The 21,746-nt window shown below is 38.2% G+C and overlaps 1 protein-coding gene across 4 annotated transcripts in view; it reads right to left on the bottom strand.

Annotated features, from left to right (window-relative positions):
- The window catches only part of SORCS1 (sortilin related VPS10 domain containing receptor 1), a 304,488-nt gene that overhangs the window by 166,941 nt on the left and 115,801 nt on the right, over nucleotides 1–21,746 (bottom strand). For all 4 annotated transcript variants that reach the window (XM_040607385.1, XM_040607386.1, XM_040607387.1 and 1 more), the window contains exon 3: nucleotides 9,016–9,115. In XM_040607385.1, coding sequence (XP_040463319.1) covers nucleotides 9,016–9,115 — 100 coding nt within the window. The remainder of the gene's footprint in view (nucleotides 1–9,015; nucleotides 9,116–21,746) is intronic.

Below are 21,746 nucleotides of genomic sequence, written 5' to 3'. Positions count from 1 at the left end.
TTGTGCTCCTACTTATACTTCACTATGCCATTATTTTTCAAGCTGTAGTAGCCATTGTATTTTCTTTGCTCCCCAAATTATATGCCCTTCCTAAATATTTTAATTCCTTTTTTTTTTTTTTTCTACTAATAAGAAGAGGTGGAGAGATAGGAATCAAAAGACTAGAGACAAAAATATGGATTACAGTGTCTGATTTTCAGTAAATTTTGACCCTTAAATTCTCTTTTGTGTTACCTTTGACTCAGGATTTTTTCCCCCTCTTCTGGCTCTGGGATATCTCTCTCTGTCCCTGCAACAAGAAACCTAAACTTTTCACTTAGTAGCACTAAAAGGAAATAGCTCATTTACAGTTTCTGCAATATCTTTTAATACCAGACACTGAATTAGTCCCATTTTCTCCCAGAAGCTTGGCTGCTTCCGCAGTGAGCTGTTACTCTTGATATGATATATGAGTTACTATTTGTTAGTCTCTAATTCTCATGCTATCTGCATACAAGTCAAATTCCACATTTTCTTAGCATCAGACAACTTTCTAATTATATCCATTAATCCTTGCCACCACTCCCCTTCTCTAAATTCATAGATTTATGAACATCTATCAGAATTTTCATAATCAAGACTATTTTTTTTATTTTCTTCTATTTCTTCTCTTCTCCTTGTACTCCAAGTACAGCCAGCCAGAAGGTGTAACACTCAAGTATCCTGTCATTTAGTCAATTTCTTCATCATAACATATCTAGACTACAGGAGTGAGCAATTGCAATCTGCTGATAAACATGCCCTATAGATTACGCTAATTAAAAGATAATACATATGACTCTGTCGCAGACATGGCAAGGGATGGCTGAGTTCAGAGCTCCTGTGGTCAATAGTCATACTTTTGTTATTGTTACCAGTTCCAAACCCCAGCCAACCAACCATCATATGGCTTATGCTGCAGTATCACGCTATTTTTCCCTTTAAGGCCAGCTTCTGAAGTCATGCAGTAACAAGACAATTTCCACATTTTGCAACCAAAGAATTAAGTTCCTACCACAACACAGCAGTGAAGAGATATAAAAGTGAGATTTAGGTATGTATCTTTAATGGCTCAAAATCCAGAAGGTAAATGAAAACAACCCTACTGCACATATTTTCAGTCCAACTTGATGGGACACAAAACCAGCTGATTTTCAATTTATTGGGGGTAGTTTATCACAAGAAAAAAAAATCAATATTATGGCGGCTGGCTTTCTCCCTGGTTTTCTTCTTTTCTTCCTTATGGAAATGGATGGAGCTACAAGTTTGACAATAAGACAGGTCTGCTCTGCAGTTGGATGCATTCTTGCTCTACCATCAGTTGCAGCTGCCTTTATTTAGGCTGCAGCTAGCAACACATTCCTCCTCTGATCTCTAAGCTGCTGGCATATGTCCTGCTTTGCCAAAAGGGAAAGCATCTGTTCCAGAATATTTGGGAAATCACTGAAGAATTAAAAAAGGATGAAATAATTGAAGGACATTCAACAAAAGATTATCTTGCATAAACCTTAACTGCCCAGTTTGTACAAAACAGGGGTCAGAATCAGAATGGAAACACCACCTTTGAAACCCTCCTTAGCCTGGGTGAATCTTGGCTCTAAAGCCAAATTCCATGGCTCATACTACCCTATCATTAGTTTCAACACTCTGTGTGCCCTTGGAGACTTCTGTGAGATACAACAGCATACTGTAGTACTTTTAGCGGGAAAATGTCAAAACTGCCATGATTTTTGATAGGCTTACAAGAGCAGCAGCAGAATAAATGGGCTTTGATTTCACTTCATGTCCAAGAAGAGATGTAGAATGTAGAATAATGGCAAGGGCTTTGTGTGTAATGGCTATTGTAAAAGCTGTCACATACTATAGCCACAAATCAGAAAGTTTGGTAGTGAATGCTGCCAGACACTTCAAAAGTCAAAATACTCATTTTGAAAAATGAGAGTCTGCCTTCACTTTGTTAACAGGGACCAAATGCTTGTTAATTATTGGTTTCCCATGAACTCAGCATTAAAGACTAACAATACAGCACCAGCTCTTCAGTCACTGCCACTTTACAGGTCTTTATTGACTCCAGTGAAACTCTACTGAACTGCAGTTGTGTTAGATCATATCCAAAAAATATGTGGAACAATCTACCTTTTTAAACTAACAAAAAATTTAGCTTTATCCTTCTTTCCATATTGGGTGGGGCGGGGATGGGGGGCGGGGGACAGGGGGCAGGGGACGACGACAACAATCTTCTGAAATGGAAATCAAGTCTGTACTTGATTATCTAGTGCACAGGTGGAAGCATTAGTCTTGAATTTACAGATATTACAAGAAATTAAAATTGTAATATATGTATTGTCATAAGGATATAACTTTCCAGTCACCACCAACAGTGGCTTCTAATAGTAGCAGACTTACTTCACCATTATTCCTGAACTGCAGAACATGAAAAATTTCTTTCTTTGAGGGGTGAGACATCCCTCTTCCTGTGGATAGTGAACCAATTAAATGTGTATAGTGTTATTAGAAGTCCATTGAACCACCCCTGCAATCCAGTAATTCTGACCCTTGTACGTTCAGGATTTCGACTCTTTTCTCATCAGGAGGTGAAGTCTTAAACCAAAACTGCTGAATGAAAGACTTGGACCACTGTATTTAGAGAAAAGATATAAGTGAGGAAGAACACCTGTGTTCTCCCACTGGAAGACCATTGGAGAAAAGGCATGTGTAGTCCTATCTACACCAAACTGCCTATCAGATCAGCAAAACCACATGATGAATCCCACCCCACATTCTCTTGATTCCCCCCTTCTAAAAGACTGTCTCTCAAGTAAAAGAAGAATCCATGAATTCATAGCTATGAAGCTATGAAGATTCATTTACCTATGGTCATAGCATAGGAGACATTTGAAACAAATGGAGGGGCTTCTTCATATACCTTCCTATGCTATACCGGGTTTAATCCTCTAATCCAAACAGAAGTTTTCATTTGATGAAATGCATTTTTTCAATCTGCAAAACACGTCAGTACAAAGTGGCTCCTCCCTTGCAAAAGATAAGAAAAATCTTTCATTAAACATGTCCTTGAAATCTCCTGGGCAGTACATAATTTAAAATAAAATAAACAAGAAAAAAAAAAAACCCACACAAGAAAAAGTAAACCACCCAAAACCCCCACCATTCACATCTGTTACACAATGCCTTTTTGGTCTCTTCTGACTGTCTCTTTGAAGGCTGCACTCACAGCCTGCAGCTAACAAGGACCTTTCCTTCCAAATGAAAGAGGAGAGCAACAGAATAATTGATTTTGTCTCTGCAAGACTGGACTGCAATAGCACTTTGGGCTATTGGCATGATTGATCGACTATAGACCCTGGGTTTCCCACTGTGCCTAATTTACTAAGGATGCCATCCCTTGACAACCACGGGATCTGGTTCAGTCTACAGTGAGGTGTGCTAAGAACTCTGCTGAGCTCTAACCTCCCCAAAACAAACTGATATCCTTCACACTAAGATTTACAGAGGCCTGCAAGGAGGACACCACTGGAAATAACTGTTTGTCCTTAAGTAAAAAAATCAAGACTTGTCATCACATCAGACTTTCGAAAGCTTCCATAGTGAGACAGGTCACAGAGAGGATTTTTAGAAGTGTTCCAAGTCTGATTTTAGCAACTGAGAGTAACAGCTTCTAAAGAAACAGCAATGTCAGGTGGAACTGTTCATCCCTATGGATATTTACCTCAACTTTAAGGACAGCAGGTGCAAAGGGCAGTGGAAAGCACGCAGTTTCAGGTCTTAGTGTTTACACAACTCGGCAGTTCACATTCCAAAACCAGAAGCCTCCCTGAAACAAGCGAACACCTCTAATACCACAGGATACAAAATAGCACTCAATCATTCCCATTTCAGATAATAAGGGTAAATCTTCTCCTGCCTTGACTGATAGAAACATTTGTCAACTATTCTCTCCACCACCACCCAATGCTAGAAAGAACAAAAGCCTGGGCTGCCATTCCTTTCATTTTGAAATCATTAATAGAAATTAATTTGAAGCAGTTAGGGATCTGGCCAGCATTGAAACGCACGCAATTATATTTACAATAAATATTCGTTATCTTGGAGCTACACACACAACAGGACGGTGCTTAACATGCTGTGATAAAGGTGCTAATCACAACCGCTAAATATAAAAGAAGAGGAAGGCATATGTAATGCATTCATCTTTAGACAGAAAGAAAAAGAGGACACTACTGCACAGCAATTAAAATCTGAACATTTGGAGGAATAAAGGGAAAATTCAAGGCAGGCCTGCAGAAAGAAAGGGAGAGAGAAAACAAAACAAAACAAACCCTAACAAAAGTTCAAACCCACAGAAAATATCTGATGGACTAGCCCTATTAATAGCGTAAAAGTTGCTGGCAGATACTATCACCCAACATTTTATTAATTAAATGGAGATACATGGGTACAAGTGGTTTGAAAGTACAAAGAACAAATGGGCTGCACAAACTGGCTCTTTGCAAAGAACACAGTGTACTTCATACAAGGATACAGTGTCTAAATTAGCCTGCAGCATTTTTTGAGTCAAAGAAAAGCTTTAGTTAAACCAATTGTAAATCCCCAATACCACTCATTCACTTTTTATTTGCATAGGTCCGTGATTTTCCATGCAATGTTTAAAAGCAGCCTATACCAAAGGCTCTGATAAAGACAGAATATAAAATTTAGTGCATGTGAATGACAAACTTCTGTGAAAATGGATTTTCAAGATATCAACTTGGATATCTATTTTTAACCCATCAGTGCCATGATTCCCAAACACTATTCCTTCATGTAGAAGCATTTAAATCATTTTATTTCCCCTCACAAAAGGCTCAGTGAAGCTAACAAATAAGCCAATATTGACATACCTAAGCCTACGGATTTATTGCACATTGGGGATTCTCTCTTCCAGAGACTTGTTGACAAATACTCAAACAGGCTCTGTGCCTTTGGGAAGATCCCTGTGTTACAATTCCCTCCCCAGTCCCCTCCCAATCTATACCATTAGTCATATGACCAGGAAGTACCATAATTCAGTGAAAGGATACAATACTAAAAACCAGAGTTTCCACCTCTCTTCCTGCTGTAACTTATACATGGCTATGTCACTCACCATCTTCTGTAATTTACTTAAGAAAACACTGTAATTCAGAAAAATATCATGCAACAGCAATAGGCCATCACTTTAAATTGTAAGTAACAGCTAACTTTGTTCTCATTTTTATTTCCAAAGCACCCTTTTGTAATACAACATTGTCTACAATGTCTGGTTAAAGGATTTAATTTTGTTCAATAAAGAGACAAGAACTAGAATTCAGATGCTTTTAGAAAGAAATTGGCATTCATAGACTGTGGGAAGCTCTGCAAATCCTGTGTATTTATAGATACATTTTTTTTCTAGATGGAGAAGAGCAAATAAATTACAGCAAACAATTTATTCAACACATGCTGCTGTTTGTTCTTTTCCAGAATGTGAAAATCATCAGAAATTAATGAACAAATTTATTAATTATTTGAATAAATCCAATTACATGCATTCTACAGTTCATTGTTCCAACTGCTCTGCAAGGAACAGACAAGACTATGTGCAGGGTATACTTGTTTTTATTAGAAACAATCAGTCTTGAGTCAGCAAAGTTCCAACATTTACCTTCTGTTTCAATGAGACCATTCCTAAAACTTAAGCATGTGCTAAAAGGATTTTTTTCAGAAGGCAGCTTCAATAAATTAAGTCCATGCTGCCCCACTAATGAACCACTGTTGTAGCAAGGTCTCTTGCCCAATAGCTTTAAGATTAAAAAATGCACCATTTATTTTCCACTACCAAAGCAGCGTTTTCTCTCTGCTAAGGAATGCCTTGCAGAACAAAGAACATAGAAGGCTGCAGCTGCAGTCAGAGAAAGCACTTCCCACATATAACAAATATTTAGGGAAAACATGCTGTTAGCATTTGCCCAGTATTAACTGCGGCAGCATAAAAAATCTTCACATGAACAGTATGTGTTATAAAGTTCATGGATTTTAGCATAGTTGAGTCCTACTTTTAAGAAAAATGTCTGCAGCTCTCACCCAGCCCACATTAGTGAAACAAGATGCAACTTTCAAAGTAACCAGAGTTTCTCACAGTGTTATCAGAATTTCAGGGGGTGGGAGTGGGGAAACAGGTCTCAGGATCCATAGGTTTTAGTTGAAAGTGTTCTTGGTGGCAAAATTTCTAAGTACATTTCTTTCTGCTTTCCATCCACAGCAGGTATGATAAAGACCCTGAGGTTTAGTATTTTTGCTTTCATTGTGGAAATACAACATAGTTCTACACTCTACTACCCATGCCCTCTTAATCTTGGGGGACTAGCTAGGTGCCTAAAGTTAAATATTCATTGGAGGAACGGCCGAATGTTCTACAGAAATAGACAGCATAAGCAAGGCTTCCAAAAGTTCTCCCCGCACGCCTAATTCTGCTCCTGCTGAAATAAATTTTGGAAAATTCAAGCTTGGCCCATTACACAGGTCCTTTCATCCCTTGTGTCGCAGCTTTCCTCTGGCACTGTCCCATACTGATTAGAGGCCAACTTTATCGCAGTCTACTGCCAGAACAGGCAGTTCCACCCTTCCACCTGAAAGCTTTATCCTTTCATCTATTTGTTTTTTGAGCTGGAAATGGATTAGTTTTCAGGCAGATTAGTCCTTGATCCAGCTCACCAGATGGCTACACAAACAAGGGTGGCAGTGTGAGGAAAGGAATGGGAAGGTGCAGCCAGAGGTGGTTTTCAGAGCCAGCCTGCATTTAGGTTGGTTTAACATGCTTGCAAAACCTTTAATTTCATCTTAGGTTTCTCTGAACCACAATAGCTAAGTGATCATGCAGGTTTTGCCCAGCTAAAACCCCTCTTAGTTCTAGAGAACAGTATTATTACTGTCCAACAAACATCAGGCACGAGTATATATATACACACACCTTCCACACCACAATCTCTGTGCCAAGAGACTAACCTTTCAAACCTCAAACCTGAAGCATATTTCAGTGATCTGATGATTTATTTTTTAGCTTCTAGTGAAAAGTGTCATATCTTCATCAGGGATCAGCTGCAATGAGAAGAGATCGCTCCACCGATTTGGGACCATTTAATCCCAATTCAACCTGATTTTCATCAGGACACTTGAACTCATACTGTTTCTTGATTGCTTTGATTACAATCATTTATCTCTCTACTCCTACACCTTTTTCCGGTCCTGTATAATCATAGCTATGCAGGTAGGTATAAGGAATCAATCAGGTGGCATTACAAATGGTAGCCAACTTCTGTTTCTGAGGGTCTTCCAGCAAAACCTAACTTCATCAGAACAGGTAAGGACTGGAATTCCACAGCTATAGTCCATTAACCAGAATACCATTAAGAGAGCACTTGATAGATGTCTTGTTAGGACCACATGAGGCAGCTGCCTGTAGCAAAGAAGTGGAATGTATGACACTAAAAGTCCACTCTAGCTTTATGTTCCAGTGTCTGCAAACATTGTTTCATCAGGGGAAGGAAGAAAGTCCCTGAACATCAGTCAAAGATTCTTGGTTATGAGCAAAACATTGTTCACAGGGCCAGATGGGGGAGTAGAGGGTAGGATTACTTATACACTGTCACATGTCTACACCCCAGCTGGCGGCATGGACTTCCACTTAAAGTCAGTTGGAGAAAAGAAGGTGACATTAGGACATGATTTGTATCAACCCAGGGTCAATTTCTTAATAGAACAAATGACTCATGCCTAGAAGTGCCTGTTCCTCTTGAACAGTTAAACATGAACTACTCCCTGGATAGGACAGCTCCCTCTTCCTTTTACAATCTATCTTAAAGAATACATAGGTGTTTCAGTATAATGAAATCAGCATCATAGTGACCTCAGCTGCCGGAATATACACAGCCTCCTTTAGAGGTGGGTCTTCATTAGCATTTTCTGCTGATACAATTCAGTTTTGCTTCTAGTAACTTGAACTATCCACTAGGACAGAAAGCAAGGATAGAAAACTATTCTAGCCAGGTTCATATTCCGTCTGATAAAGAGCTTGAGTCAGGCCTTCCACCCGCTGCATATGCACTATAGCCTCACAGCTAGTAAGTCAAGCAGACAATGGTGTCACCACTGGCATTTATTTAATAATGTTTTGATTTCATTTTGATTCTTTTCTTTTCTGGACCAATATATGAGGATATCTGAAATGAAATTGATAGTAATTTCAGGATGATTGAAACTACTTCTTAGTTTCCACACCAAAACACCAAAAACGAGAGTTAAACCCTTCTTAAACAGCATGTGCAGAGTCTTTAAACACAATATTTTTTACTAGTATATGCAAGAATATTGCAATACAGAATTGTCAACTGTGCTTCATCACTTCCTATTGCATACGTCCAAAACACAAAAATTTTATCAAAACCTGATCTCAAAGAAGGCATCAGATATCTTTTATGAACATGTCAGCATTCTAAATTCCTAATAAACTGTTAGTCAGTAGGGTGCTTGCATCACTAAAACCTTCAGGGCTTCAGAAAGCATTTTCTCTGCAGGAATTTGTCAAATCCTGTTCAGTTAACTATTGGGAGCACTTAAAAGAAATAATGTTACATACAATCTGGTCACTGTAGGTGCATTTCTGCCATTCTAATGAGTCTCACTTTCAGACGACAAAACGCATCACGATTCAGGAGGTAAGCAACAATTAAATGCATGATGCCTATTATGCCTATGCATTTAATGACCATATTTTGTTAACATATATGCCATCAAATACGCTGGTAGGTAGTATAGATGGTACAAGGTGGCTGATACTTTGGTAAAGCCGCATATATTTTCAAGGGGAGGGAGGCAGAGTTTCCAGCCACTTAAATAGTAATAGATACTAAGGAAACTGGGAGAAATCACCAGGACAGAAATTGCATCATAAAGTCAAAACAGGCCAACCCTGCTATCACCTACCTTACGTTTGTTTGTTGGACAAACATACAAGTAGCTCAAAATAGTCTTCAGACCGACTTTATCATTCAGTTTCTCATACGTTGTCCCATAATCTGTTGACCTACAATTCAAAGAGACATTTCATAAATACAAACACTTACTCACAAAAGCACAAGTCACTTGGCGGCTTTTCAATATAAGTCATGCTTTACATAACAGAATGGCTCTCTAGAGCTTTTTGAATGATTCATGTAGTATATAATGATACTTAATTATATACACACAGCATCATGTGAGTGCTTATAATTTGCATTTAAATTAGGTTAGGAAAAATTAAACCAGCATCTTCCCAAAGCATTTTAAAATCAACATGTACAATAAGAAATGCTAAATTCTGCATATAGAAGACTATAATGATAGTCAGAAATGCCAAATAGCAGACAGCAAGAGACTAAAGTTATCAATTCATTGTATACTTCAAGCTTAGACTAATTTTGTTAAGATGAGTCTTTTCTAAGTATATTCCAAAATAGCTGCTCCAGCTGATTGTTCAGTGAAATTGGAGTTCAGTTTTCTGTGAAAAACATTGATGTCCCTTTGAAAACCTAACTACACAAACATTACACCTACAATTTTTATTTCTTTTTTCCACATGAACTATCAGAGAACATGGACACATGTGCTTTATTCTTGCTTAAAGATATATATTATATATAATAATATATTTCTGATACAAGGGTTGCCCATAGAGACACTGACTACATCTCTTGGGAAAAAACAAAACAAGTGAATAAGACTGTGCAGAGTTCCTGTAATGTCTCTCCTTAACATGTAATTGGAATCAAGATCAATTATCAACATAGCTTTTGTTCATTATGCAGCTTGTCCTTGCCTGAATTATGTCCTAATATCCAAGGCATTTAGATAATCAGCCCAAACCAGTACAGATGGTATCCACACACTGCAGAAAAGTGACATGTATCCGGGTAACAGAGACATTTAAAAGTATAACATATTCTTGCAGATAATAAATCTGCATCTCGTCTTTGAACATACAAATGGGTCCATATAGAACTTCACTTGCAAGTTGTAACATGGATTTTTCCCTTCTGCTAATCACTCCAAAACCAGTCATTCTGAAGTAAAGACTAGGCACCCGTTATTTCCAGGTTCTCTCATATCTGGGAAACAATGACTAAATTCACAAAGGTATTTAGGACAATTAACGTTTACAAGTCGGTGTGTGTGCATCCCTTTTTACATGTGCATGTGTGTAGGGTGCAGGGTGTTAAATTTCTGGATCAGGTTCTACACCTACATTCACACTACAGCTTCTGGGATTTCAGATTTTGCAATCAGTATATGAATAAAACAAGAAGGCAGCTGCTTGGGGTTTTACCCATTAAGATGAATTGCACTAAAATGTGGATTTGCATTGAAGTTGAGTCTTTCTATTCAGGAACATTATAGAAGCATTTGCATGTATCAGTCCTGATCATGTAACAATTGACTTATGGTTTACAACCATAGCTTTTTCCTTTCCCTCCTTCCCACCAATAAACATATGCACCCCTGTGCACATGTATGACCTTTGTTGGTTAGAGCATTAATGTCAACTTCTCATCTACTGATTGATCTTCCCTTTACAAGATCATCTCTCTCAGGAGCACATGTAAACTAACCGAGCTATCTCCTCAGTGGACTGAGAATGAGAATACTGTTACAGTTATTTCTGTTAATAACTCAGAGATGTGCCAGAATTCAAGTGAAAGAAGCTACAGCAAGATGCTGAACACAGTCCTGCCAAGAACTGCTGGTTCACTTTGGTTACATTGTCCACCTCATCACCTGGCCTTCTCAGGAATTAGTATTACTATTGTGGTTTGCCTCAAAACCAAAACTGTGAAGTTTGGGCTGATAAAGACACATAAATATTTTAAGCACTAAATCCAACCTGATGAGTTAGGAAAAACATATATTAAAGAAGTAATGCAGTTCTTTATAACAGTGACAGTGATTTCAAAATGAAACCCTTCAAGAGGGGATAGGAGTAAAGAGTATCTGACACATAATACTGGCTTTAAAATTTCTAAAGAATAACAGCCATTACCCCTGCCACAGCACAGGCAAACAGATGTCAAAGGCCTATTGCAAATGGTAATCTTAGAATTGCCAGCCACTTCTTATTTTAAATCTCTAAGCAATTATTTTGCATTCATAGTTTTATTTACAGGTAATGTTATATACAGATGGAAGCATGTGCTTCTGTCAACATCTATAAAAGCAACTGAAAGACTTCAAAGAAAAAAAAAACATCATTTTTTGCAGATGAAAAATTACACAAGAAATCAACAGAGCTACTATTTGATCTTGCTTACATTATCACGTTCTAAACTAGCAATAGCCAGTCCTACCTGCCCAGTTACAAGCTGCTGTTTCTCTTACAGCACTTTACAATTACCCTTAATTTTACCAGGGAGGTAAATGTTATACAACAGCAGATGGGCACCTAGAAGTGCTTTAACACAAAGAAATGGTGACAGATACACGAACAAAGAGCAGCAGAACAAAAGAATTGTATTGAATGAAACACTGCATACACATGAAGCCTCTTTTGGGACCTAACCTAGGGGTACCACCAACCTGCATTTATCTTATTCCTATTATATGTATGTATATGAGCAGGCATTGATAAGCAGCCTGGATAATGAGCTCTTCATTTGTCTTATTAAATGGGCGTATAAAGCAGCACGAGACTCCTAACCCATGAAAATGTTGTCAGCTGTTTGGTGATCCAGGAAGCCAGCCTAACCTGGAAGTGTTGCAAAAGACAGATGCACCTCAGCTGGGTGTAGGCAGTAACAACAGTGTAGGATCAACAAATTCAATCTCAGTTATCTGAAGGGGAACGGATATGTATCAACCAACATCTCCCACGCTTTGTGCGGTAGGCTGCTTCTCTGAAGCTCTGCAGAGAAAACTCGGGTTTAGTGCATATGTATAACATGAACAGAGGAAGCAAATGGTTGGAAAAATCATCTGAGAAGGACTAAACCCAGGACCTGTAGAGCTGAAAACACAAGAATGAAACACTACACCTGCTGATCCATCTGCTGAAAAGCCACAGCTACTGAACTAACTATATGTAAATAAGTGAACAGTAAGCTCTACTTTTTTAGCTCCTGTGTAGACATGCCTGTTGCCATAGTTTCTCAAATTTTTAGGGGGAAAGGGTATGTTTATAAATGTTTCATCAAATTAATTTACATCCCTGTGTAAATTGTTTCAATTTGGCTTGATTTCGCTTGGTACAGTTAGTACAGGCTAAGTCAAAATGAGTCCAGATGAGTCTGAAATGGGAAGGTCTGCAAAGAGATTTGATGTGTGTATAAGCCTAACAAAATATGGGGGGGGGAAGATACGTGTTAGGATATTGTGGATGTTACTGAAATGCAGATGATACTTAGTAAAAAAATAATATTCAGAAACAGTATTTAGACTCAATTCTGAACCTCATACCTGTCCCACCATTTTAGTTGTAATTGCTTCCATTAAATCCCAGATTCTACTGGTAGCTGTTTAGAACCAGACTCCCTATTTTTTCAGAGTTCAGAAAGACATTTCTGCAAACACCCAAGAAGATAAACATTTTAATTATTACTAGTTCATATGACAGTATAAAAAATACCAAAACTGTGGGACTGAAGCTCTGACTCGCCGAGTAATAAATTAAAACAAAACTAGAAACATGTAGAATAATTTATATTTTGCAAACTATTTGCAAGAAAGTTGACATTTAAATAACTTCATTATTATTCATTGACAGGGCTTTTCCCTCTCCTCCCGTCAGGGTAAATGACATTTCTATTACAGTATTATAATAAACTCTTGCACATTTTAAATAAAGCCACTGAATTCCATTAGTCCACCTACTGTCATGAATATATCTCAATCCATTCCTCCCAATATTTCACAATTATAATAGGCATTCTGAATCAAGCAGTAACATGAACCCTATGGAAATTTTCTTCTTTCTTAAGAAGCATAGACTGAAATTCAGAGGACTGTCAGTTTGAATATATAGATTAAATAAATTCCCTAGCAAGTTGCTGTTTACCCTTCTTTGTTACAAATTTAAGGTTGTCTGTACTTATTTTACACAAAATGTTGAAGACTTGAAGAATCAACTCCGTTCATTGTTTGGTCAAGGTTTCTTTTGCAACAAGATCTTTCTGGAACAGTCAAAAAAAAAAAAAAAAAAAAAAAAGAAAGAAAGAAAGAAAAAAAAAAGAAGAAAAATAAAATATTACATGCAGACTTTAAACTGTATAACATCATACATCCTGCCTAATAGAATACACTTTCTTCCCATAAAAGATACATGTTAACAGATGAAGTTCCTTGTTATAGCACACATCATTAAGAAGCAATCACTTCAACTGGCACCATTTACTTTTTTTTTTTTCTTTTTCCACCAGTTACAGCTTGTTTTCACGTATTAAAAGGAAGACTGCTTCCTCTACCAACACCATGAGAAGATTGTCTATGTATCATTTCCTCTCCATCCTTCCTCCACATTTCCAATTTGCTGCTCTAACTGCTGTCCGAGTGGCAGCCAGCCCTGGGAGGCAGGACCAGAAGCATCTGTAATGTGGTTAGGGAGCAGCAGAGGTGGGGCAGCCTGTCATGACCAGAAACAGCGTGAAGAGATGGGCTCTAGCCTGCTTTAGCCTGCTTCTATTTCTGCTCATGAATTCAGCCTTGGCAGAAGTCAAGTATTTTAAGAAAGAGCAATGACTATCAGATCACCTGTTCCAACCTCCTGCATAACTACATTTGCCACCTGGTTTGCCTCCAGAGGGATTGGCCCCTTAAGCACAAGATTTGCCAGTTGCTATCGTATTGATCTCTACATGAGCAGATTTTTGGATAGGAGGCTCTCAGATCGCAGAAGGCAGAACTGTGGAGTCTCAGGTCACACTTATGAAGGCTTTCACTGATGAGGTTTCTGAATAAAGGAATAATTAAGACATTAAAAATTATCTTTCACATCTGAATGTGAAAAGTACTGCAGCTAGTAATTCTGGAACATATTTGTAATCCTATGTGCAATGTTTTAAGCCTGTTTGTAAACTCTGCTGTAGAGTTGTTGACTTTTGCATTCTTTCTCTCTGGGTATCTTTCTAGGCTGAGGTGCTATTCCCTCATCACTTAAATTGAAACTCTTTCCTTTATGGTTTTATAGCCAAGCACTAAAGTTTCCCATTGATTTTTGCCATGCCACCATGTTTCACAAAAGCTAGTAATGTCAAAGTGTTCTTCAACAGCTAACTATTTAAGTTCACATGTTCTTCCTATTAAGCCTTTCACAAGCCCTTGATAGATAACACTTTTGGTCTGATGCCCGTTTTGATTTAACTCCTTCATGTGTAACCCTGGTATTTTTTCGAGAAAGTAATAATGTCTGATCTCAGCTTCTCTCTCAGGGAGGAACTGGTGGGTTTTATCCCATTCTTTATTTTCATAGAAGGTTACTCCTGCTTTACAAATTACCTTGCTTCACCTGGACACTTCTCAACACCAGCTTTTTCTAAATCGATGTATAAATAATTCCCCAAGGTCTTGCCCATTTCTAATGGCAACTGTTTGCCTAGCTCATAGACTGACACGTTGTGAGGGGAGTTTTATGCCTCCACATTGAAGAGCAGTTGCAAGATGTAAACACAGTGAATCCTGACTCCTTGGACACAGTTTCCATGCAGCAAAGAGGCAGACCTTGCTCTCATTTCTACAAGTTTCTCTCCTGAGGTGACACTGAAAGGCTACCAGTGGCCCCCCAGCACACAGGTTATCTATCAAATTAAAAAGGCTGGGGAATTTTTCCCATGGAAATTTTGTGGTAGAACATAAGATTTTTTGTAAAACTCCTGTATTACACTGAGCAGCCCAGGCCTTTCAACACTGAACCAATTCGTGTCCCTGACATACTGCCTATGCTAAAGGCCTTTCTGCAGCTTGGGACCAACCATATTGTGACTTTATGCTTTCCTTGGCCTCTTCTTCCTCACTTTATTAACGAATCTTGGCTAATTTTTGGCTATAACTCATTTGCTTTAAGCAGGGATTAAGTTAAAGTGAAGTTAGTTCAGAGAGGCTTTTTTTGCCTTTGGAATTTGGTTCAAGAGGGCAGTGTTAAGTGGTCTGACAGCAGTGACAAGCCAAAGGGTTAGCATTTCTTTAAATGTCTGTAATGGCACTGCACATGTCATAGCATTAAAACACTTCAAATTTACCCTGGCAGGTTGGAATTAACTTTCAAAGATATCTCCAGGGTAAAGGAAAAGAAGATATTTCAAAAGTCAAGAGACCCACATGTCTCACTTCCTAAGTGAACACATTTCTGATGACTTTTTTGTCATGAGGCCCTCAGCAGACTGTCAAGTATTACTGTTCCCACTTTCTAGGTCGGGGAAACGGAGGGAAAGACTAGATAACTAATCCTACGTTTGAAGGAAGTCTGTGACAGAGCCAAATGCAAGTTCCCTCAGGCTCCACTGACTTCCCACTCCATCCTGACAGCGTAAGTTTTCTCAGGTTTTGTATGTGTAAATAAAGACTGGAAAGAGCCTTAATATCAATGTCAAAAGGAAGAAATACAAAATTTAACACAGTTTAAATGTGCATTTTAAAATAAATTTAACCCTCAATTTTGAAAATGTCTTTCTTCCAGTTTGAATTGTGACTGTAGATTTTACGAGAAATAAAGCTATGATTTTTTTATATGAGTTTACTGAAATGTGAGGATTTTTTTCGCTTATGAAAAGAATTTTCTTGTCACAAAAAAAAGTTTCCCACCTACAAAAAACATCAAAAAGACTTGTAGGATGAGAAGGGGTAAAAAACATTACAAAGAAACAATAGGAAACTATGAAATTGACATTTCTCTGCATAATCAGTTAAATTAACTCCATTTTCTTTCTTCTCCTTTTTAATCAACTTTCATTTGGAATAATCTGAATTAGCAGAAATATACACACTCAAATTTCTTTGGCTTAATATAGTTCAGCTGATTATTGCTATAAATAAATTGAAGATGTAACAAGCAGAAGAAGCAGCTCATATTTTATTATCCAAATCCAGAGCTTACATATTACATTAGACAGTTATTCAAAATTTTACTCAAATCAGAAAGGAAGGAAGTAGGGGGGTAGGAGGGCCAGATGTTATCTGTAGGTGACCCAGATGAGTTGATTATTTCCACTTAAAGTAATGGTGGAAGAAAAAAAAAAAAAATTTGCTAACTTGCCTTCCCTGCCATTTCAGTTGAGAGTTAGCAACTCAGTTTAGCAGCCTGAACAGAGAATACCTGTCCCTCTGTCCCTATCGTAGCCAAAGTAAGGACCACCCATCCCTTTACATATATTTAGTAAAGGGCCTGCCCAAATCTGTAGTCACATGACTAAACCTCCACCTGCTGATGCAAGCTGTAGGTATAGGTCACTTTCACAGTCATCCCCAGTCCTATTACGATTTGGGCTGCACTGAGCACACACATGGTTTTGGTACAACCCAACCATTATGAATTCAGCAAGCCACAACTTTCACCATACAACACATCTTCCATACCTTTCAAAAGGCCATGTAGAAGAAAAGCCCTTTGCAATTTGGAAATTTTTAGGAAAACAAATAGTAGTTCAGTACATCTGAGACTTTGAATCCCTCTGTCAAGGTGAACCAGAGATGATGGTAGGAATCCACCAACAGCATTAGCTTTGGAAAAGGAAGTGGGCCAAGGACTGAACTCATGGCAAAAGAACTGTGGACTTACCACCTATTTTGCCTGGCTAACAGACCCCCAGCAAGAGTGGATGTTCCACTGAGGGCAAGGTAAGATGGCAGTAGAAGGAACTGGGACTTTCACCTCCATTCCTTGAGCAGCAGAGAGGATGACCCTCCAAAGCTCTCCCCCTCAAATGTCCCTTCTAACTTCTTATCTTCTTGTGGCCTGAAAGACTCATCTCCAGTTCCTCACTGACAGAAGCAGAAAAAGCCAAGAAGAATGTAGGGACACTAGCAATCACAACCACTTTATTCTAATCCAATGCTAGGTGAAAGTTTTCAGTAAGAAAAAAAGGAACAGCCCATCAAAGCAAGACCTCCACTTGGCCCTCTCAGTGAAAGACTCAAGAGGATGGCACTGGTGGTGCTCTGGCTGAAACACTAGTGCAATCTCTCCTGTTCTTTCTATAAGCCATTTTGTGCCACGGTGCCTGGTTGCATATTGGAGGGATCAGTAACTCCAGTAGTACCACTAATTCTTGGGAGCTAATTTATATATACCAAAAGCTGATAGGTTACTTATACCTGTGCATCTGACTACGTACACTCCAAGCATTTTCTCCTTCCCTCTATAAGTCCATAGTACTGTTTTTCAATATTTTTTCCATTTGCATCAGAGCATCATGTTCAATAAAGAAGCAGACCATGAAGAAAGAAATGAAAGTTTACTGGCAACAAGCTTGTTCCTTGCTACCTTGAGAAAATTTTTGAGGAATGGTGGACTACAAGTGGAGAAGCCAGCCCAGAAGATCACCTTGTCCACCTGACTTATTTGTCTAAACCAATGAACAGGTTAGGAAGCAAATTTCCACCCTTCCTTCACCAGAGTATTTTCCACCAGGAAACACTGCAACTCAGAATGAAACCATTCCCATAGGCCCAGCCTGACTCAAAGCTTATGGTCATCAACAACAACAACAAAAATAATATTTCAGCTTACTGGTGATAGACATTAAAGTTGTTCTTCCTTACATTTAAATTAAAAGATGCCTTTTAAATTAGAAGAATTGAGAATGGCTAATGATTCTTCTTGCCCTATGTTTATACGTCACATACTAACATCACCACACCCTTAATGCCAGATTCTTGCTTATGAAGTGGTTCTTTGAGTGTTGCATCTTCCCATTTCCATCCCAGCCTGGTATAAATCACACAAATAGCTAGGACTGTAGCTCAGTAATCATCACACTATTAACTTTCTAATTGATGGTAATGGCCAGAATAAATTTCAGGCACCACAAGGGGTGGTTAATGGATTTTGTAGCCTAAGGGCAGAGCAACAGGAAGCTTTCCCATTAATCAGTGAGATGAGACAACCATACATGTCCTACACTTCCCATCCCATCATAACACTGAGGTCACTGCAGCGTTGTTGGAAAGATGGGTGTTACCAAGCAAAAAAACCCACTCTCACAGCAGGCTGAGCTCAGTTACATGGTTTGATATACTACATCAGCAGAGCTGTGTTAGCATCCATAGTCATGTTATACATCCAGAAAACTCCTTTAGCCCATCTCCAATTAAGAATAAGAAGGAATTTTATTGTGTCATAAAAATATTGCAGGTCTTCTCCGGCTTTTAGTGCATACCCTGCAGAAGAGGCTTTCTAGCTAGCACCATCCAAGCATTTGCAACACAATATGCAATCTTCATTCTATCCTGCCAGTGCAAATCAACAGCTAGAAAGCTTAAAAGATCCTGACAACCCAAGACATTATATTCAAAATCACTGTCCAAGTCCCTTAGTTTTTATAATGGAGTAACTCCCAAGGAGCAGTTACATTTTAAAACCAGCTAAAAATGTGCCTCATGCATTAATTTATGTTAAAGTTTGTTGGAAGATGGAATTCCCATCCCTTAAGCAATACTAACAATTTTTGGGGTTTGTTTTTTTTCTTCTCTGTTTTAAACTATCATGATTTCCAAGATCTGTATAGAGTAAAAACACAGGAAAAAAAGATTAACAAAAAAAATATCAGTGTAACATCCCACTAGTACAACTGTTATCATTATTCATTGAGTCCAATATTTTATAATACAGTCTGGCTGTCACCCTACAGGAGAAGAAGCTCAAACAAAACAAGGAGAACATCAAAATGAAACATACTTTCAGTTTCAAATCATTCTGACATTTTCTGTCAAGATTTCATTTTTAAAATATTACACAAGATTTATCTAATGCTGCATTTCCCAGCAGAAAATTGTTCCACTTTAAGTTTCAATTAGTACTCTGAGTCCTAGTAGTGAACATGCTAAGCTGTTAGCTAGACTGTTATCCTAGTCTAGCTGTTAACTAGTTTGTTACTCTACCACATCATCTAATAAAGAATTTGTTGTTGCTGGATTTAAAAGCAGTGCTAGTGGATTAATTGGATTATTGTACCCAAGAATCATTAATTAATACTTTAAAGCAGGCAAATACAATGAGTGTTACTTTTCATCTTTTTAAAACTATTTGAGTGATGCAGCTGTACCATTTGTGTCAGTTTCAAATAATATACATCACCCAGAGCCACACAACTTTATTTTTACCTCTTGGTTGGTAGAAGCATATTTATCACTATATATCTCAAGGATCAGCACAGTTATAAAACTTGCTATTTATAGCTACTCTTGGGGTATCGAGCAAGTGACAGTAATTTGTTCCTTTGACATCTAACCTTAGGTCAAGTCCAGTAGCAGAAGATGGATTTTTACAGGAAATGAAATGAAAGTACACAGCAGAAGATTAATACCATTTCCTAGGCCTGAGGAGAATGCATGCTCCCAATCACTCTGCAGAAAAAATGGTCAAGAGCACGTGCTATGTATTAAGAATAGAGCAAGATGCGGTCAAGGTAAGGTGCTCAAACACTCTATTAGCAAACGGATACACTGGAATTTGTGCATAGAGGAACTGCAGGCTGATAGTCCAGAAATAAATTCAGCTCTTCTGGTTCTTTGATTTTGAAAGTTATCTTTAAGAAAGTGCCAGCTACAGATAAAATAGGATCTTGCTTTTATGCTACTGGTAAATGATAAAAGAAAGTTAAAGCTAGGCTGTAAATTCCATATCAGAAACATCTTGCGCAAGATCAAGTTACTATTTTGCCCTGCATTGCAAAAACGTCTTTTCTTAATTATATTTTGTTTGTGAGAAAGACTGCAGATCAAAACACCTTGAAAAGATTCCTTGACACTAAAATCTTTACAGATGGGCCATAGTTGTCCATTACTCACAATTTATATTCAAATGCCTGTAAAAAATAATAAATAAATAAAGGTGATTTGACCAGAAGATTTTTTCCCCCAAGCCACCTTTTTTTAATTTATTTGGAATTAAAATTATAAGAGAGGTCTTTCCAAAACTATGCGTGCATAGACATTAATTATATAATCCAGTCATTAAAATAATGCTACCAACAGGAACACAGCCAAACACCTAAGAAGCCCTCCTACCTTCTTATAACAGACCTACCATGCTTAGCCACCACTAATTCCCTTAAGGTGTGTCTTTCGGCATGCTCAGAAAGTCAGCAAATTTCAGCTTCACTGACCCCCAAATCTCACACATGACCACAGGAGCCGTATAAACCCCCAAACTTATGTGTAATGCCACAACCTACCTCCAAGAGAGTCCACCACTTCCAGGCATACTACTGTTCTATGCTAACATAATCATTCAGATACTAGTGTAATAGACTCAATCAGGTTGCAATATATGTCTCGTACTGGACAGTGGGCTAGTGGTGGTATACATTGTTCATGCCCACTCACATTGCTATCATAAGAAGTGGAGGTGGCATTAGTGGAAAAGAAAATAACATGTTGTATGTTGGACACAAGACCTTAATGTTTACTCCCAAATTGTGGGCAATGCAGCCTGCTTAGACCCTAACAAAGAGCAGCTTAGCTGGCTATATTTATGGAGTATTATTTAGTGCCACACAGAAGTGCTCTATGTCCAAAAACAGCTGGAAAAAGCCATGCTAATTTTACCTGTGTGGTGCCAAGTCTGGAAGAACAAGAGTTATTAATTACAAAAGGTTTAAATTTGCACTTTGAATGACAAAGGTCACACAGCTACATAAAGATAACACCCTCAAAAAGAGCCTTCGTAAGTTCCCGGACATTCATCTGAGAGATGCTTGCCATGTCCTGTCCTTCTGCTGCACTGAAAGTCACTGATAAATGCCCATAAGTGGAAGGTCTTCAATTTAATTTTGATTTATTAGGGCCCAATTAGAACAGACACTTCAAGTAATAGTTGTCACAATAGCCAAATACTAGAACTATCATGCTGCACGGTGTGGAAGGGAAGGAGGCAAGAACAGGTGTAAGATTTTAAGTGTACAGTTCAACCGGGGAACAGATATTTCTGTATTACAGGTATGCCAAAAAACCATTTTCAGCACTATCTAAACACACACACACACACCCTCCACCATCTACCAAACAGGCTGCCAGAAATCTGATAATTTGTTGCTTAAAGGTCCAGTAGCAGGTGAAATAAGACCAGACAACTGTGACCAATTCTTCCAGGTCTCCACAGATCAAACCCCTGCCAAAAAAAGCACTGAATTCCTCTTCTTCAGTGGATTAGAATTCAAGCACTGTAAATACTCAAAAAAAGTAGTCAGTGATTTTTCACTGCTTCAGAATAAAGTTCCCTGTTCAGCCCATCTCATCTTTTGGGTGAATAAGGCACCTTAACCTTCACGTCATGTGTGGGTTTTTTTCTATCTCTATCCTCCTTCCTCTGTTTTAAAATTTATGGTTACCATTTAGGCTGATTTCAATTTCCATTAATAATATGTGCAACTGATGTACATTTAAGTGAATTTAATCATGTTGTAGTGACAGGTTTAGCTTAAAGCAGAGCTTCACTTAGAACTATCAAGTAAATTTCTCTTGAAAAGGTCAGTTTAACATTT

This window comes from Falco naumanni, chromosome 9 (genome assembly GCF_017639655.2).
Source record: "Falco naumanni isolate bFalNau1 chromosome 9, bFalNau1.pat, whole genome shotgun sequence".
Taxonomy (NCBI): Eukaryota; Metazoa; Chordata; class Aves; order Falconiformes; family Falconidae; genus Falco; species Falco naumanni.
Note: the sequence above shows the minus strand (reverse complement) of the source record. Positions and strands in the feature narration are given on the sequence as shown.